The sequence below is a fragment of the Erpetoichthys calabaricus genome, chromosome 6 (assembly GCF_900747795.2).
Source record: "Erpetoichthys calabaricus chromosome 6, fErpCal1.3, whole genome shotgun sequence".
Taxonomy (NCBI): domain Eukaryota; kingdom Metazoa; phylum Chordata; class Cladistia; order Polypteriformes; family Polypteridae; genus Erpetoichthys; species Erpetoichthys calabaricus.
The window spans coordinates 107,185,816-107,206,438 of NC_041399.2; the positions used below are offsets into that span (position 1 = coordinate 107,185,816).

General features: G+C 36.5%; 1 protein-coding gene across 1 annotated transcript in view; it reads right to left on the reverse strand.

Annotated features, from left to right (window-relative positions):
* Nucleotides 1–906: 906 nt before the first annotated feature.
* Nucleotides 907–20,623, reverse strand: part of itprid1 (ITPR interacting domain containing 1) — a 141,260-nt gene continuing 121,543 nt past the window's right edge. The window contains exon 16 of the mRNA XM_051929361.1: nucleotides 907–992. Coding sequence (XP_051785321.1) covers nucleotides 987–992 — 6 coding nt within the window. The 3' untranslated portion in view covers nucleotides 907–986. The remainder of the gene's footprint in view (nucleotides 993–20,623) is intronic.

Consider the following 20,623-nt stretch of genomic DNA (forward strand, 5'->3'; position numbering starts at 1 on the left):
GAACTTCCTTAGACTTATGCAAAACCAGTTTATGCTGAACTAATAAGTTAATTTGTTTTTTCTTCCTTTCTGAACAGTTTGCTTGCTAACAGAAACATGTTTCTTTCATTTTGATTCAATGTTTTAATTGTCTTACAGAACTAAATGTATCGGGTAGCAGATGCAAAAATCTTTTCAATTATCTTATAGCAGATGGTTTATTGTAAATGTACACCTCAGATTATCCCTTGAGCCTGCCTCAGCTGAGAGACCTCTAACCCTTTTCTATGTAAAAGCAGAGCACATAAAAAGAAATCTAGCTGTGATGATGTAACAACTTTGTTAGAATTTTAGAATATTTTATTTAAGTATTTCTTCATTTCACTTTTTCACCTGATGAATTAATTAAAACAACAACAACATCAAGAATTGACTTGCTTATTACTAAAAACAATGTTCAACCATCTTTTGCTATATTTAGTGGTGGATTAAGATGTAACAGTATGGCATTGCCACTAAGTTTTAGCTTAACTGTGATAGTTATTCAGGTATCTCACTGGATGAAAACTCTATCCATCGCCAAAATCAAATACATTTAATTTACTTGAGGTTACCAGGAGCTAGAGCCTACCCTGACAGCAATAGTTGCAAGGCAGGGTCCAATCCAAGTTAAGGTATGCATGTTGGAGTATCCAGAGAAAAGTCCAGATGGGCATGAACATATTGGCAATCTCTACACAGGATCCAGGATTTAGACCCAGAAATCTGGAACTTCTTCCACATATGTCCTGAAGCTGGTAATACAATATACTGTATATTTTCAAAGAAAAGACAAAATAACTTTAAATAGATTTGGAGCACCAAGTTGATGGCTGGTTGATTTGCCTAGGCAAAATATAAAAACATTAAAATAGTTTTTAAATCGTTTTCTCATATATGACCTGGCCAGAAGAGGTGGACCTTAGTTGAAAGCAGAAGTGATGTCAGAGGTTCTCCAGTCGACAATCTCAGATCTGCGGGGCAATAAAAGAAAGGATATATTGTAAGTGACGGCACCAACCTCCATAAAGGGTGGTATTACATCATTTGCATACGTCATGAAGATGGTCCCTGTTGACAATATATAGGACAATATATAGTAGTTGTACGATTAATATCGTCACAAGTATAGAGTAAGAACAGCAACAATGATTGTCAAAGTCGAAGTACTTAGTCATATTTTTACTTTTACTGATGGAAGAAGAATTTCAGTTAAAAAATACTTGAGTCAAAGTAAAATCTAAATTGCTTTCAAAAGTACTCAAGCACCAAATGTAAAAGTACATGTTATAATAATGAGGAGGTGTAAGGCTTTGCCTAGAGAACGCAATACATTTATTTTATTTTAAAAAAAAAACACACGCACACAATATTTTTGCTACAGAATAATGAATCATATAAATGCAATCATGCCTTTGCTCAGTGGATAACTGCTGTCAGTGTCATGGTGATCACCTGAAGTGTGGTACTAGTGAATGTGGAAATGACTTTCACTGTGTCTTCCCTATTGGGATACCTGGAAGCAGTAGATGAGGCGCCCCTACTCCAGACAGAGAAATAATAAAATACAATTTAAAAAATAAGCATAAGCAAACTTAAGTGAACAGCCCACAATCCTATCACTTGAATAGATACACAATATAAAAACTGAGTGAAAAGTCAACACAGATTAGGTTTATTACAAAGTAAAGTAAAGATGAATTTTGTAAGGGTAATTATTACATGAAATAATTTCAAAATTGTTGTTCATTTTTAGCAGGAATTCTCTGAGGAAAGTTTGGTTTCCATTGCTCAGTTTGGTACCCAAGTTTATCTTTAAATTACCTGCATTTGACAAGTGTGTAAAGTATGGAATTTAACACAATTAAATTCAAAGTATAATAATAACTCTCCAGCATAACCAGATATATACCAGTTGGTTGTCTCATAATGTATATTCATATTTTTAATGCACTCATATAGTCAATTTAAATTCTACAAAATAACATTTTCCCATACCTATACGCATTAAACCAACAGGCATTAATATTACATCACAATAATTCAACTACAATACCTCATAATAAAATTGCAACTACATATCAGAGTCAGTGTACTACAGAAAAATGCCCTGAACGTGGTTCCATTCTATTAAATGCTTTTTCCTGTACTAATAAAAAGGACAGCTCCTTTAAATAAAAAATAAGCATTACACACTTTGTGATTTAGTGGAAGACAGAAAAATAAGTGTGCTGTAATTATCCAACAATTTACCAAGACAAAATTAATCACTACTCAAAGTTCACCCTTGTATACAAAACTAGAATATTCCCTTAACAAGCCACCTTTATTTTTTCTAGTCATTGTGGCTCTAGTAGATTCTGGTCGGCAGGACAGTGTTCTATTATCATTCCCTGAGTTCAAATTTCATAAGATAACGACAAGAACACTTATTTCTGCTTGAAGGAAACCTGACACCCCTTTAATTAGCTCTGAAATAACGAAGGTCAAGTCTGTCTTCTCCAGTTAACCAGGAACTTTTATAGCCAGGCTCAATCTAGCGTTTCAGTAACTGGGCTCATAAGAATCCTCCACATTATCTTGCGTGTACATCATATGCATATTGTATGCAAAATCTTTAACTTGTGGTCTCAAGATATGACTTGTGCCCGTAAAATCTTGTTTACATAAGATTAAAAAACGCTGCTTTATGGGACATTATTGGGTCCGTATAAATTAGCTTAAAAAGAGGAAAATGACATTCACTTCAATATGGATTTTTAAATTTGAAGGTGAATTCTTGAAAGCAGAGATTCCTTTAGGTGCTGTTTACAGATACAGCCATGGGGAAAGTGTACATTCAGTTTTCATGTCCCAGCAGTGAGTGGCAGCATGGGAACAACTTAGCAAATGAACAGTGGAAGGCACTAAGGAGCTTATATTTTTAATAATATACACCATTCTATTAATTGTGTCTGGGTAATACTGAACTACTGTATGACTTGAGTTGATGACACACCTTTTGGTCTCTTTTACAAATTCATAATAGTTCAGTTTGTGTAACGATTAATGAGAACTTGCTGGAAAATTTAATGAAGTGAACACTATGCTATTTGACCTAAAAAAGTAGTGGGGTAAAAGTAAAAATTGCCCTAAATGAAATTTCCTAAAATAAAGTACAAAAAGCTGAAAAATTACTTCAATAAAGAAACAAAGTAATTGTACTTCATTATTTTACTCTACTGTGGACAATGTAGTGTCCTTAATTATTTATTTGTTTTTAAGTCTTTGATGATTATAATGATAAGTCTGATGTTATGGTGAGATAGGCAGGGAGGACAGAAAAACAATACAGCTGGTGAGATGTTCAAGAAAAAAAAAATCTGTAGGGGTACCTAGTCCAAAAGACTACCCACCCTCCACTGGGCATTCTACATAACATAAATGTTCTTAAATAGCTCCTATTGTTTTTGAGCTTTGTCCTAGAAGTTTCAATGCAGTGGGTCTTGTCGACAGTTGTAGTGTGTACATCCATTCCAACATCATAGGCAGTGAAATGTTTACTTGAATGTCCAACCAACATGCCACACGTTGCTACTCTCCAGTGCCATGACAAACAAGAATGAATGTAAATAAATAGCTCAGAACACTATGAAAAGTCATGCTAAACCAAGCTGACCAATTATAAATGAGGGAGACCACAAAGTATAAAATAAAGGAGAAAATAATAATGCATAATGGTCTACCTACAATTCTGGTAGTCCCTGACTAGCACTTGGAATGGCTGCTCCAATTACACATGCAAACTCCTAAAACCAAGGTTGGATTAAGACCTCCACAGGACCCTGGATTAGTGGCTTAGCTCCCTAACAGAGAGTTCATCATACTTTTAACAATACAGTGGCGGACACCCAGTTGTCTAATGCAGAGCAGTATTTCTTACTTTGATTTTGTTGCGAGACTTGATCATCTCTAGGGTCCCCATCAATCGTTTTTTGTGTGAATACTTGGTAAAAAGGTTCCTTGAAGTCAGGAGCCCCTGGGTGCGCAACTAGTGCTCCCTGACGGTAGATCCATCCCTGCCTAAAACACTTGTTTATCTCTTGTCAAAAACATGAGCATAGAGAGCGCTTTACAGGTTTATGTTGTACTGTTACAGGGAAGACTTTAAGTGTGACACCACCAATTACTTTTGTTCTATCTATTTCTATAGACTGGAGAAAGAAAAACTCCCAGATCACTATTGAGGTTATTTCCAGGAGCCATGACACCCCACTTCTCCCAGTTCTACCGCTATTTAACCGATGAAGCCAAAGGTATTCGGTGTTCACTACCAGACCACCCTCAGAGCAACACGGAGCTTGCTGCCTTTGATGCCCTTTCTTTATTTTTCTTTGGACATTTTCAAGACAACAATTTCATGTTAAACAAATTATTTCTTCTTTTGGACTACCAAATAAAGCAAGTAATCCTCTAGGACCCCAACAATTCTTAAGTTGTCCTTTGTTTACTTTCACACTCTCAATACCACTGATCTTCTCTACACCCTGGCTTCTTTTACAACCGATTTTGCTTATGTTCATCATGTGCCTCCCAACTCCAGGGTCACCAGCTTTGGGGTTTAAATACTATTTTAATCTTTGTTTAGCAACTATTTCCAGGAACACCTGAACTATGTAATGTTCAGATGAAGAAGGCAGATGTTGGAGGTATCATTGTATAAGTAAGAATCTCTCTGTACACTACATGTGACAATAGTAACCCTATAAAACCTACTGTATAAACCTATAACCATTTCCAGGATTCCAAATGGTGAATATTCCTTGAGCTCACTCTAGCAACTCCAGTTGCTCTCACACTTGCCCACTATAGACATTGGTGAACACCAGAAAGGTTGTGTTCTTCAGTAATCTAAAGTTTATTCACTCGGTAAAGGTATTCCATACTTCCCTTTAATGACATGGGGATTTTCTATCATAGCACTGGAAGTCACTGTCCTCCTTTAAATAGTTCAGGGTTCTGTATGCTCCTACATCCATCCTATAACATCTGTATCCTGGTATTTATAACCTGAGTCACTACACATGTTCTCTTCACAAGGTCTAGACATAGGCACAAATATACATTAATAGTGGAACATTTGTCAGCCTTTAATGCTGCTGCCTAAATTTAAATTCTAGCCTAGTCAAAATCTACATTGCTCCCTTCCAAGCACCTTGGTTCCCATCTACTGCATATTCCAAAAATAGTTATGTTTTGATTTTTGAGTCTGAATTATTCCAGTTTTGAAATGTTTAATGCCGATGTGTAATTCTTCTGATGAAATGCCTTCTGGTCCTGTATTGTTTTCTCATTTGTGCTTGATGATTCTGGTTCTGATAAACTGTGTGCCTGTGTATGTGAAATGGAAAGAGCAGGTAGCAGCAGAAAATGGGTAAACAGATACGCAAAAATATTTTTATTTACAGCTCTGTGTATATATGTTCATATGACAGTATTCTGGTACCTTTGTACTTTTTCTCAAAGCTCCTTGTCCTTTTCTCATATTCAAGTGTTAATACCTTTCAAGTCTTTTGTACAATACTTCATAAAAATGTGCATTTATTTTATCATACTTAAACTCCTTTATAACCAGAACCACGTTTCTTACTTTATGCGTCTCTTCTTCCTGGCTTGGCTCTTTTCAATGAATGATAAGCAGCTTGAAGTATATTTGCATAAAAGAAAACATTTATGCAAAAACATTTTTAGCAGAAGTGGTCATTAAGAAAACATCAGACAGGGAATCGTAATTTAGTGGGGAGGCAAACAGAGCCTTTCTCAAAGCAGGGCACGCACAGTTTATTTTATATTCATTTTGATAATTATGAGGCAAGTACTACAGAATTTGAAAATATCTTTCATGTTCTGTATTTACAATTAACAAGACTTTGTCCCGTTGCAATTATTCTGCCCATTGACACAGTGATATCATTGTCTGATTTTGCAAGCCACACATTTAGGTGTCACTTTTTAAGTCTATTATGTAGTGTTATAAATTAACAGGCTTAAAAGGATTTCTTTTTGTTACAAAGTAATTTTTAAACTCTTAATTGTTTCAAACACAAAAACCCTAAACTGAAAAACAATGCTGTTTAATTTCTTATGGGCACCTTGGGAAAACAGACAGGTTTAATAATAATTCTTTTCATTTATACAGTGCTTTTCTCACTACTTAAAATGCTCTTCATGCAGGGAGGATCCGGGGCATAAACTCATGATCTCCTTACTGTGAGGCAGCGCTGCTATCACTGTGCCAATACTCCTTTTTTCAACAATGTAATATTTGAAAAAAGAAAAGAAAAAAAAAAACAGACAAAATATAACAAAATACCTAATGTGGTGATTATAAGTCATGTCCAGTAGGAAGCCGACTCAATGCTGACAAATGTGCTATAAAAAGGTAAATCCTCTTACAGTATCCCCTCAAAACCACAATGGGAGCAAAATAATGACTCAAACCAATCAGACCGCAAATAATAATTTCATTCTTAGCTTGTATAAAAGAACAAGCATAGAAATACACAACTAGGCTCTGATGGGAAGCTTCTTCCAGCAGTCTAACTATAGTGTATCTAATAGTTGTACTCAGGATACACTAGGATGGGTGAGAGAGACAAAGACAAAATTTTAATAAATGTATATATAGTATGTATATAATGTGTATATATATATAATGTCATAGTTATTTTAAAAAAGTGTTATCAAAAATATCCAGAATATCAAATGTTGATGTTCCATGAATTATCACCATCAATTCACAGTTCCCATGTGCATGCATTAAAATAATTAAATATAGGAAAAAATCTAAATTAATAGAAAACCTAACAACAATTCAGGTTATTTTCCCTTCTCCCTTTTGTAGTCTTTTCAAAGAAATCAAGGACTTTCTCCAAAAAAAAAATTCAGATTAAACTAATGACCATCTCACTGCATTATCCCCACTTCTCAAGCTCTAGGTTATAATAAAAGACTTATGTGGGCCCAGTTCTATCCTTATTCAGGCTGCTCAAAAGGACTCTGATGCACACACCAGTAATGATGGACTCGATCCTCCAAATTCAATGGATGCCTCTCCCAGCACCTTTCAATCATCTGTCATGCCTTCACACAGGTTGCTTCATGTACCTTAATCCTAAAGAAAGAAAGGAATTCATTTAAGCGTGCTATCCCCAATCACATGTATGTGTACAGCCACAGACATCTCAACTTCAGTTACTCTCTGGTAAGTAATCTCCCTCTTGGACCTTTTAACTCACACCAAAGGCTTTGGTAACTTTATTCTTTTTCTACACAGCTTGCCACCTTGCACTGGGATGCCTTTCCTCACTCATACATTTGGACAAGTTGTGTAGAGCTCCACAACTCTGCCTGCATTGCTTTGAATGCATGCACATCAATGCAGCTGCCCTGCCGTTTCCTTCACCAGAGATCTCAACAACACCATCTTCAAACTTATAAGGTAAGTGAGCATTGCATTTAAATAAAATAAAAAGTCTGTAAATACTTACACAAGCACAAGTTAAAAATGAATCCATAATGCAACTAACCACAAATGCAGCAGACAGATGAGGTGTTCTTGGTGCTCTGGCTGTTGTCTTCTCTAGATGCTGTCAGAGCCTGAAAAAGTTTGGTGGGTGAAATGTTACAGATAGCTGCAATAAAAGTCCCAGGGCTGAGCAGGGCAGCAAAGATGGTGCCCCAACTTTCCTGGGGTCTTGGGCTGGTCCTTGGCAGTGTGTGATAACACTGTATTTTTATAAATTTAAGATAATATTTCTTTGGTAAAATGAAACAATCAGTGTTTAAATAAGCACTTGGCACTTTCATTTTTCATAAATTGGTACAGCATGATAAAAACAAAAAGCATTAGAAAATATTATATTCAAACAAATTATGATTTGAAAAATAAAATATTGGTATTTAATTAATTATAGATACATGTTACTTTATGGAGAAAAATGGTTTTCATTTTTGAATTCAGTACCCAAAAATGTATAAAAATCACATGAAATAATCAAAACGATTTTTTCAATGTATACCTGTGATAAACAACATTGAAAATTGATAAAATGTAATAAATAAACAAAAAATACCAATTGAAAAATAATAAAATATAATCAGAAAGAATGGGATGAACCCTGGCTATAGCAGAACTACCTTGAACATGGATCTCCAAAATTTTCATCACTAATGCAGTAGATCAGTGTTCTCCCTGTGAAATGTTTGGTGAGGAATACCAGTGATTGGATTTCAGTAGTCACAATATATATAGTGACTACTGAAATATATGTAATTCATATATATATATATATATATATATATATATATATATATATCTATAATAATAAAAGGCAAAGCCCTCACTGACTGACTGACTCACTCACTGACTCACTCATCACTAATTCTCCAACTTCCCGTGTAGGTGGAAGGCTGAAATTTGGCAGGCTCATTCCTTACAGCTTACTTACAAAAGTTAGGCAGGTTTCATTTCGAAATTCAAAGCGTAATGGTCATAACTGGAACATATTTTTTGTCCATACACTGTAATGGAGGAGGCGGAGTCACGTATCGCGTCATCACGCCTCCTACGTAATCACGTGAACTAAAAACAAGGAAGACATTTACAGCACGAGTCACACGCGGGAACGAAGGTAAATGACGTTAATTTTTCACTGTCTTTTAATACTGTGTAAGCATACATATTAACACATGTGCAATTAAACGTGTGCATTTACGGGGTGATTTCTCAGGCTTAAAAGCTCACCTTTTATCAAACGCGGGAAGAAAGGTAACTGACGTTGTTCACTGTCTTTTAATACTGTGTAACCATACATATTAACACATGTCCAATTAAACGTGTGCATTTACGGGGTGATTTCTCAGGCTTAAAAGCTCGCCTTTTACTAAAAAGGTAAATGCAAAACTATTTTCAATCAGTTTATTGAAACGCTCCCGTTAAGGATTGCAATAACATATTCGCGAGATAAAAGAACGAAGTAGGGGGAAATGGAGGAACAGCCGCAAACAGCGAAGAGCAAAAAATTAATTAAACAATTGAGAACGGAGCGAGTTAAGCATACAAGCATGTTCATAAGGGAAACAAAGCACGGTGTAAAATGTAAGTTTCAATTAAGTTTATAGAAACGCTCCCGCTGCGGATTGCAATAACATATTCGCGAGATAAAAGTTTAATGAGAAGACACGAGGTATAAACTAACCACACGCCGTGGCGCAACGTTAGGGGCAACAGTTTCAACCAATCAGTTTATTGAAACGCTCCCGTTAAGGATTGCAATAACATATTCGCCAGATAAAAGAACGAAGTAGGGGGAAATGGAGGAACAGCCGCAAACAGCGAAGAGCAAAAAATTAATTAAACAATTGAGAACGGAGCGAGTTAAGCATACAAGCATGTTCATAAGGGAAACAAAGCACGGTGTAAAACGTAAGTTTCAATTAAGTTTATAGAAACGCTCCCGCTGCGGATTGCAATAACATATTCGCGAGATAAAAGTTTAATGAGAAGACACGAGGTATAAACTAACCACACGCCGTGGCGCAACGTTAGGGGCAACAGTTTCAACCATTCTATGATCTGCTTCTCGCAACTGAAAGACGGCACATGGCGGATGTTAGCCGACTTGCTGACCGCAACGTTAGGGGCTTCAACTATGGCGCTGACGCCACATCTCAGTGCCAACACTTTGCAGACTGTACTTAAAAGACACGCCCTCCTCACTGGACAGTTAAAAACACCAATCAAACTAACGATGACATCAAGTATTACCCAATCCAAAGTAGGAAAGGAGGCATCTTCATAAAATGCGTGTGGGATGATTTGCATGAGACGCTGCTTTAAAAAAAAAATGATAAAAAAAATACGGGATAAATCCCGTCCAGTATTGATTCAAAACGGGACGCCCAATTTCATTCTCAAATGCGGCACGATTCCGTATTTTAAAGGACGGGTGGCAACCCTACAGTGCCAGGTAACCACCCATACAATCAGATTGTGATTCAGACTAGGAATGCAATGAATGTAATTACCCCGATCTACATACAAGGCGAAAGTCTTGCAACATTCAAAGATGATGGTTTGGGATAAGGACACCATACAACATAAAAGAGCTTATGAAGCCTTGAACCGAAAAAAGCAAGATCTCAGAGATCGTAAAAAAAAAAATAGGAGGTAATGTCGTTTTACTCGCTGTAGATTTTACTCAAACATTACCAGTTATTCCACGAGGGAGACCAGCAGATGAACTCAACGCGTGTTTAAAATCCATGCTTCTCCCACGCTCGGTTATATGTCGCGTGTTCTCGGGTAGGTGCACCAAAAAATTTATACATTTAAGCATGTAATGGGCAAACAAAAAATGAGGTATACCCGAAGGCACTGCAGTAGTACTTCATGTAACTTTACTTCTTAAATGTTAATGTTTTACTGTTTAATAATTTATACGCTTCTTATATGTTGTTCAAATTCTTTTATCAAAATAACACTGACAGCGCAATGCACGATAACATGGAGTGAATACACCATACGCATCCGCCCACGGCTGCCCTGCTGTGCGCAGATAGGAGTTGATTCTACAATAAAATAAAATAAAGATAAAAAGAGTAAAACAATCATCACCCATAAAGCGTGTGTGTGTGTATATATGTGTATATATAGATGTAGATATGTATATATATGTGTATATGTATATATATGTTTATATGTGTGTGTGTGTATTTTATATATATAAAACACAGCAACACTCATAACAATGACAACACAATTACATTGACAATCATGTTACGTTATTTTTAAAATGTTTCCTTTTTTTTTCATTCCCTCTTTTACACACTACTTCTCCGCTGCGAAGCGCGGGTGTTTTGCTAGTATATATATATATATATATATATATATATATATATATATATATATATGTATAATGTAATAATAATACCTGTATATATGTAATACAATATTTATAGCAGGAAGCCATGGTCAAGAGTTTTAGTTATTGTTCGACCAAAATAAGCAAGACACTCAACAAGTACTGCTGATTAGTATACAAGTGTTTGTGGTCAGGTATGGTAGTTCCAGGATTTTAGTTGCATTCCAGACATTTTCATGCACTACAATCTCTGGGGTTTACAGAAAATGGTACCATGAGCAAAATACATCCAATTAGAAGCAGATCTCTGGACAAAAAAACCCATGTTAGACAGAGATAGGTCTCAGGAAAAACTTTGTGCCCGGTTGGAATGATATAATAGAACGGACCAGAGGAATTTGAGAGTCAGAAGTTGTTCCATCCCCCCATACACCAGGTGGCAGTAGTTCTCATGTGGTAACCCAGTCAGGATACCTGCAGAGATACTTGGGAGTTGGAGTCCAGAAATTCATCCCTGTTGGGGTCATTGGGTATCCCTAGAGGGCGCTGTTGAGGGAGGACCTCCCTACTTTTTTTATCGTTCGAAGGTGCTTCCCAGAACACATGGTGTGGCAATGGAAGCATCTGGGTCTGACACAAAAAGAGGAAGAATTATGTAATTATTGCGTATTTTGGCTGATTTCGGTAGCTGTAATTGTGAAGTGGTGCATTGTTGTAATAAATATTCTTTATTTTAACTCAAAAGTGTGCTGGGTATTACTGTGTCTTGGGTTTGGGGCCCCCCCTGGTGGTTACAACGTTAAAGTAATGAAATATATATATTTTTGTTTAATCTCCTCAGTGTTAGATCCAAGCGTCACTTGGGCTGTAAAAAATCTGCAAAAGTGTGTTACCTGGGAAATGGTAGAGACGTGTCCTGCATAAAATACGAGGATTACTCAGGCTGTAAAAATGAAAACAGAGTTAGTGTCGAGCATTAATCAAGCAATGATATAGGTGTGTCTTGCGTAAGCGTCAGGTCCACTCATTACCCTGGCAACAGTGTAGATGCGCCTTCTCCTAAACCTCATAATTTTGTTTAAGAAACATCTCTCTTGAGCAGTGATGATGCGGTAAATCTGTCTTCAGGCAGTGAAACTGAAACGGCAAGTGAAACCGAAAGTGATTCAGGTGAATCCGAAAAGGATGCTTGCGTCACTCACACATGTGCAGTGTGCTGTTCATATTATTATTATTATTATTATTATTATACTTTTATACTACTGACTTTGTACTTTTAGTATTTTTGCACATTTTACATTAAAAAGATGAGATTTAACAGATAATTGTAAATTATCCCATTGAACTTGCCTTTTGTTTGTTTCTTTCGAGGATGGTGAGTAGACAGTATGATTCACTCTGATCAGGTTACATTTTCTTATTTGTTTGATACCTTTTGAGATGCAACAGGTTACATTTCTTTTTATTTTTCCATTTATAGCACAGGCAGGTGAAGTGACTTGCTCATTGTCACACAGTATCAGTAGCAGGATTTGAATCTACAACCCTAGGATTTGAAGTCCAGAGCCTTAACCACTACGCCACACTGATCAGGTGTTATGAGTAATCAGCTGGACTATGTCAGATAATATTCTACTCATAAGAGATGTTTGAAGTTGGGAGAGTTGCACTGATTACAGAGAGTTGCTGCACCCACCACACAACGAACCACCCTGATTGATATCTGAGTGCAGCTGTGCAAGGGGTGACACCTCAGCACCACACTGAACAGTGTGAGGTTTTTTTGCAGTGGCTGGAGTGCCAATCCTTCCATCAACTTTGCATGTTGGAGGACCTGCTTGCAGGGCTGGGTGCAAATTAACATCATACCCAGGATGAAGCAATTTTTATGTTTGAAAGCTCCTAGATTTTCATGGAAATAATAGCTTTTAAACAAAACGAGCATGACTGTTATATAAGATACAGAAAATAAATTCTAGTCTGGTTGCCCTGTGGTGTTGTGGATGCAAGCCATAAGTGCAAATGCATTAAACTCCCACTCTGTCTATAGTGTCAAGCATTTGGTTGCACCAAAATATTTTAGTGAGATTTTCAGGAAGGGGTGGGTAATACACTGTCTACCAAAAAATTCCACTTTTGAGCAGAGAGCTGATATCACATTTCTATGTTTACAAGTAAACTGACAACTGAAACAATCAAATTGTTACTGCAAGTGATGTTTTATTAAGCCATTGTCTTTGTCTAGCATTTGATGTATTAAGTTCTTGCATGACAACTTCCATTAGAAATACTGAGTTGCACAACAATGTTGCACCTCCAGGATGTTTGCTTGAGTCTTGATTGATAAGAAAGGAACACTTTGGTCACCATCTTCAAGAAATTCTTGTTCTTCTCTGCTTCTCCTTGTCCATTTAGAATTTCTACTTAAAACTTTATTACTCTTATAAAGGTATAAATGTTGCATAAGTTATGTACAATAAAGAGATTACAATTAAATGACATATATTTTGAATTCTGTGTGTTTTTACAATATTAACTATTAATTATTGATGTTTTCTCAAAGTTCATGTCCCCCAAGGTACATTTATTTTGCTTATTTGTAAAACAAAGTGTCATTTAATTCTGTGTCTACTTGATAGAGAAGTGAAAGGCAAATCTTAACAACCAGAATAAACACTATCAAGGTGAGTCTTTGCTTTATTGTAAAAAAACTTCACAAAAGGTATTTTAACCTCAAAGATTCTTTTATATTGTTGGACATGTTAATACGTAAGATGCCTAAACTGTTCACCTTGATTCTCACATATGTCCTGCAGTACTTAAATATTTAACATTCACTCAGCACTGATGACCTCAAATACAAAGCAAGAATACGTCAACGCTGGCCAAGGCTGCCTACTTCAATTTCAGTACCTTCCCAGGGACTTGAAGCCATTTCAATCTACCAGAAGCCTAGGGCTTTCTTGAAAGCCTTCCCTTGTTGAATTGCTACACTAGAAAGAACATAATCTCGACGAACACCGCTTTATTTTAACACTCACCTAACATTCCTAAATGCCTGTAAACAACAAGGCAACTTCAGGAAGGTAATACCAGAACTTTATTTCAATCATTGCATATGTTTATTTGCAGAAAAAATACAGGCATAAATGTTAAATGTGAAAAGCATAAAGCCAGAACAATTCAAATTAGGCCTATACAGCAAGCTTCATATCAGGTGGTGGCTGTGGCTTTAATCGTTGAAGTCTTTGTTTTCTTGAGACAAGTTTGATGCTTGAGTGCGCTGGGATGGTAGATTGCAAACAGAGTTGTCTTCTCTCTCTGGGAGTTATAATGTCTCTTAAAATTATTTTTAAAATCCTGTCCTTTATAGTCTGTCTTTGGGTGTTATTTTAAGTTTGATCTTACATCAACTGAAGATGGACAACTGATAAGTTCCCCTGGTCTGGTTCACTTTAAGTGAGATTACTCTTTAACTTTCTTAGCGTTAGACCTGAACATCACTCAGGCTGTAAAAGTAGTGCTAAAAGCATTAGTCCCAAGTGTCACTTGGGCAAACTGTATAGATACTTCTTGCATAAGCATTAGACCTGAGGATTGTTTGGGCTGTAAAAGTGCCAACAGTGTTAGTGCAGAGTATTTCTCAGGTAACGATATAGGCTCGTCTTGCATATATTACAGGCCTGAATGTTACATAAGCAACGGTGCAGACACATCTTCTCCTGGACTCATAATGGCATCTCGTAAGAAACATTTTTCAGCAGTCCAGGTGTTGCATGCTTTTGACAGTGACACAAGCAGTGATGACAAAGTGAATCTGTCTTCAGACAGTGAAATTGAAATGGACAGTGAAATCAAAAGTAATTCTTATGAATCCGAAAGTGACACTCATGTCAATCGCACATATGCAGTGTGCTGTTCAAGAGTTGATCAGTCTGGAATGAAAATCCACAAGGAATCAGGCTATTATTATCCCGACTGTGATGTTAGTTTGTGTATTTCACTGTGCTTCAAGATATACCACAAAAATGACACATTATTTTAATTGTTATTATTCATTATTATTATTATTTGTATCAGTATTACATTTTCTATATTTCTGACTTTGTAATTTTAGTGTTTTGCACGTTTTAAAGTAGAAAGATCAGATTAAATAAATATGTAATTTTTCTAGCCAAAAAATGCAACGCTTTTATATGTTTTTTCGAGAGAAACTGTAACACTAAGAAGGCTACACATGTTAACTTACAAAGACCCAAACCCCTATCTCACATCTTCTTATAAGCTAAGGTGGCCAGAATGTTTTGGGCCAATCCGGGGACATGGGGTGGGGGGGGGGGGGGGGTGGGGGGCTAGAATCTACAGATCACAAGTAGGAACTCTAAACACTACAGAGTACAAAGTGAAAGCTTATCACGTGATTTCTCGCCAAAGCATAACCTCCGTCAAAACACAGAGCATGCGCACAGAGTTCAAATTACCGTGGTGATGAGATACATTCAAAAAAGTGAACCAGCTGAAACCGGGGACGAAATCTTAAACCGGGGACAAAACGGGGACATGTTTCTGAGTGGGGACAGTTGTCCGAAAAAGGGGACTGTCCCCGGAAAACGGGGACGGATGGTCACCTTATATAAGCATATACAAATTGGTTAGTTTACCTGAGCCTACACATACACATTCTAAAATAAATAATAACCCTTCCTTATACTTCTTTTTCCCAGAATTCTTGTCTATTTGTACCTTCCTGCTGTTCCGGTTACAGAACACTTTGATCACACAATGTCAGCTTTCTCTTATGAGCTTTAAGCACACAGTTTATTCACTTAAATGCTACATCTAAATAATTCTAAACTAAAAATACTAAAATAAACCACACAATCAAATATTATGAACCATATTTAGTTTGTTACAGTCATGTATGATGCAAATTATTTATGACTTTTTCACAATTCAATTTATTCTTATTAAGTACACTTCCAACTAAGAATACAGCAAGCTATAGACTGACTAGCTACCCTAAAATTACCTGATATGAGTATGTGTGTGTGTGTGTGTGTGTGGAGGTGAGTGGGCTCTCAGATTTATTGGTGCTGTATTCATCGATGGTCTCTACCTTAAACCTGATATTGCCAGGATGGATAGATAGATAGATAGATAGATAGATAGATAGATAGATAGATAGATAGATAGATAGATAGATAGATAGATAGATAGATAGATAGATAGATAGATAGATAGAGTGGCATGCGGCTGGGCGTCATACCCAGCTGGGACACCTGGAAGGACCGGGAGAGGGAGTATTCCTCCCCCAGACCATGAGAGGGCAGCCGCCCTGCTTAGCTTGGAAGCTCAACCCTATTTGGGCCCGTGGCCACTGCCAGGGGGTGCCTGGAAGATCTTGGAGCCCTGGAAACCAGCACTTCCGCTACACCGGGAATTGCTGGTGGGAGGAATTCCAGGGTCACCCGGAGTACTTCCGGGTGCTGGTGTGGCACTTCCGCCACACCAGGAAGTGCCACCGGAAGTTCATCAGAGGCACCTGGATCACGTCCGGGTGGAGATAAAAGGGGACCACCTTCCTACGATCAGAGAGCCGGAGTCAGGTGGAAGAAGGCAACGCTCGGGAGTAAGGAGGAAAGGTGGCCCAAGGAGGACCATTGAGAGTCCCAAGGAGGACCATTGAGAGGCCCAAGAAGTAAAGGGTGCTTGGTGCTGGAGCACTGTGTGTGTGCAGGACTTGTGTTTTGGACATTGTGGAATAAACGTGTGTTTTTTAGAACAGCCGGTGTCCATCTGTTTGTGTCCAGGCTGTCTTCTCACAATAGGAACTTTATCTATCATTGAAACAGATTCACATCTTCCAACAACAAAAAAGAAATAATTGAAAGCAGTAAAATCAAGTTGCAAACCACTACTGAAGACCCAACAATCTGAACAGAATAGACCCATATACATCTCCATATTATAAAAGAAAATCTTGAGATGAAACTATTGCCAAGAGATTTTTTCAAGTTCGGCCCTCCTCTTAAACATTTTCAACCACGCCGACGGTCCTCTCACCTCTCATTCGTGTGTGCTCTCAGCTCTTATAAATGTTTACGTTTTTCCTCACTTTAAGTTCCCAATAAAAGAAGACTTATTATCTCCAAATCTTACTGAAGAATTTCATCCTGAAGAGTTACAGTATCAACAGAATAAATGAGTACACGTGCAAACAGTTGGTGGTGATGTTGCGGAAGATGAAAACATCAGCTTACAATATCTTGTAGAATATCTACAACTGTTAACACCATCCGGTCTTCCACTGGCAATTTTACTGTTGAAAGAAGGATGTATCGTAATGTTATTGCGTAATTTATGTCTGAGTGATGGGCTATGCAATAGGACAAGATTAGTTGTATTCAAAATTGGTTGAACAATAGACATGTAAAATTTTAACAGGCAATAAGAAAGGTAATGTAGTACATCTTCCGCAGATAACATTAGACAGTAAAGGAGATCTTGATATGCCATTTGTATTAAAACGTTTACAGTTTCCTGTTAGAATAGCTTTTGCTATGACAATTAACAAATCACAGGGACAAACAATCGAAAAAGTCGGTTTATTTATTAGAGAGAAAGAAATGATATTCACTCACGGGCAGTTTATACATTGTCTTATCACGATGTAAGTCCAAACACAGAATCAAAATTCAATGCAATATTGACGAAAAGTTAAATTACAAAAATTGTTTTTACTGAAGTTTTACAGTAAAAGTGTAAGTTTAAAAAGTATTTGCCAAACAGTTAACATAAAGTCAAACAGAATGAAAACGTATAACACAACGAATACCTCTAACACAACATGAAGCATAATTTTCTTTCAATTTATTACGTTTTACTATTTTTTTTACTAAGGTTAATTACTTGCTGTAATGTAAAATAGTTAGTTCTATTATGCATATGTAACAATTCCCATGAAAATAACAATCTGTTTAAATTTTACATCCACTTCCCCATATGCGAGCGGCAGATCCATGAAGTGGCTATGCCCTGGGGTTGGCGAGCGAAGCAAGCAGGGGGCTGAGCCCCCTAGTTTAATATATAGCCACCCTAAAGTGATATTGTCACAATAACAATGTGTCAGTTGTGACCAGAAGGAAGAAGTATTCTTCTTAACGCAGCATGGTGAGATGAGGCTGGGTGCAAAAGATGCTCTAAGATAGTGTGTCATGGGGAGAATAACATATGATGGCCTCTAATTTTGCAGTTGTACTGAATTCCATTCTTGTTAAGTGCACTTCCAAATAAGAATTCAGCAAGCTATACACTGACTTGCTACCTTAAACTGACGTTATAGGAGTGTCTGTGTGTAGGTGAGTGGGCTCTTAGATACATTAGTTCTGTGTTTACAGTTAGTTCCTGCCTTAAACCTGATGCTGCCAGGTTGGGCATTCATTTTACTAACCTAAGATGGATAGGCAAATTGTCTAATATTCAATCTGTAAAAAGACTTACTAAAAACTAAGATAGATAGATAGATAGATAGATAGATAGATAGATAGATAGATAGATAGATAGATAGATAGATAGATAGATAGATAGATAGATAATCTAATATCCAATCTGTAAAAAGACTTAGGTGAATTACTAGGGATGTATGCTAATTATTAAATGATTTTCATTCCACCAAGATGGCTTAATAGGTGCTATATAAATAAAACAAATTTTTTATCATTAGTATTAGTTTTATTAGAATAATCCTGTAAAGCACCCAAAAAGAAAGCATTCCATAAATGAAACTTTTGAATTGGATACAAATAAAATTAAATGAAATTGCGATCAATGAAGAAAATGTGTTCTTTTTACTGCCACGGTATTTCAGTTTGCCCATAAAATTCAAAATGAATTCTTTTAAGTTGCATGATGGGATAACAGGTTGACAAGGAGATACTGGGGCAAAAGGTGACATAAATAGGAAGTACACAGATGCAGCTGGAAGAATTAAAGTCAACTCTGATGTCTGCCATATTTCTGGTATGTTTACTTTGGGGAGATAAACCCACAAGACTTTGTCAACATGAACAAGTAAAGCTTTACTCTAAAGTAACAGATGAAAATTGAAATAAAAGAAATCTAAATTTAGTTTCACCACTTCTTACGTATTTTGTACACAAGTTATTTTCATAATTTTCTATATAAATACAAGTGGACACTTAGTCTTTTATGTTGACTATTTTTAGTCTCCATTTGGAAATTACAGATTTTGAGCTGTGATATAGAATATTGCTAAATTGAAACAACAGAGTCTTATTTTGTGTGCATCATTCTGTACCACACCTACACTTCTTTGGAGACATTGTTGCCATTCAAGTGTCTGTAAATTTAGAATCCTATTAGCATGAGCAGCGCAGCCTGAGTGGGTCCCACTCTATTATAAGGATCATATTGAATTTGTAGAACATAATTGCTTGGAGTATTTTCATCATGGTTTACTCTCTTTATATTTTCATTACTGTTTGTAATATAATTCTTATTTGCTTTTGGTTAGTTTAATGAAAAAAAACCACTTTTATAAAATTCTTATATTTTATAATATAAATTATTTATACTAAAAGTATTTGGCTTTGTGCTAAATTGGGCATTTTAAATATATCAGTGGGCACTATAAGGACTGTAATGGTTAAAACTGCTACCTCCCTGATCTAGTGTCCTGGTTTCAAATGTCTGGTCATTGTTTTTATAGATTCTGAACATTCACTTCAAGTCTGTGAGGATTTTCCTCCAAAAATGGGATTTTTAGGCAAACTGGTGATTCTAAATTGGCCGAGTGTGTGTGTATGCAAGCTCCCTGATGGACTGGCTCCCTGTCCTGTTTTTTTCCTTTTATTTCATCCAGTGCTTTCAGGTTCAGCTTTACTGCCTTATAATCTTGAATTGGATTAAGTAAATGTAGGTAGGTATGCATGTAATATAGTGTTATGCTGGCACCGGTTTGCTACACTTTCAAAGCTATGGCAATGAAAAATTAGTAAAATCTGGACCTTGGTATGATGGACCTGGACCTTGGTCTTAATGGATTAAGTAATTTAGTGATTGTCAAGTTTACATTCAAAAAGAAAATTGAGCATAGGAAAGTGGATAGATAGATAGATAGATAGATAGATAGATAGATAGATAGATAGATAGATAGATAGATAGATAGATAGATAGATAGATAGATAGATAGATAGATAGATAGATAGATAGATAGATAGATAGATAGATAGAAGTCCTCATATTATTAAAGAAAGTGTCTAGAAGGTTCATGTAACTGCAAGTTACTTATAATATAACTAGCACAGCGTTTCTCAATCCTTAAGTATTTGCGACCCGAGTTTTCATAACAGTTTTAACGTTTTTTTGAAACCCTAATAAAATTACTTCCAATATTTTTTGCTGCTGATACACCGCTACAAGTTTAAAATTTCCCTACAAATAGCAAAATTATGCCACATATGGCAACATTCGCACCCCCTTTTTTGTTACTTCATGCCCCCCTTGCCTATTCACAAAAAAATCTGTGGAGGACACAATTCCAACAGTCATCCACAGAGCATTAGTTTATCTTGACAAAAGGAAGACTTTCTTGAGAATTCTTTTTAGAGACTTTACCTCGGCCTTCAACTCTATCATGCCTTGTACTTCCTGAATGGCAGGTCTCACACCAGCAGAGGCCA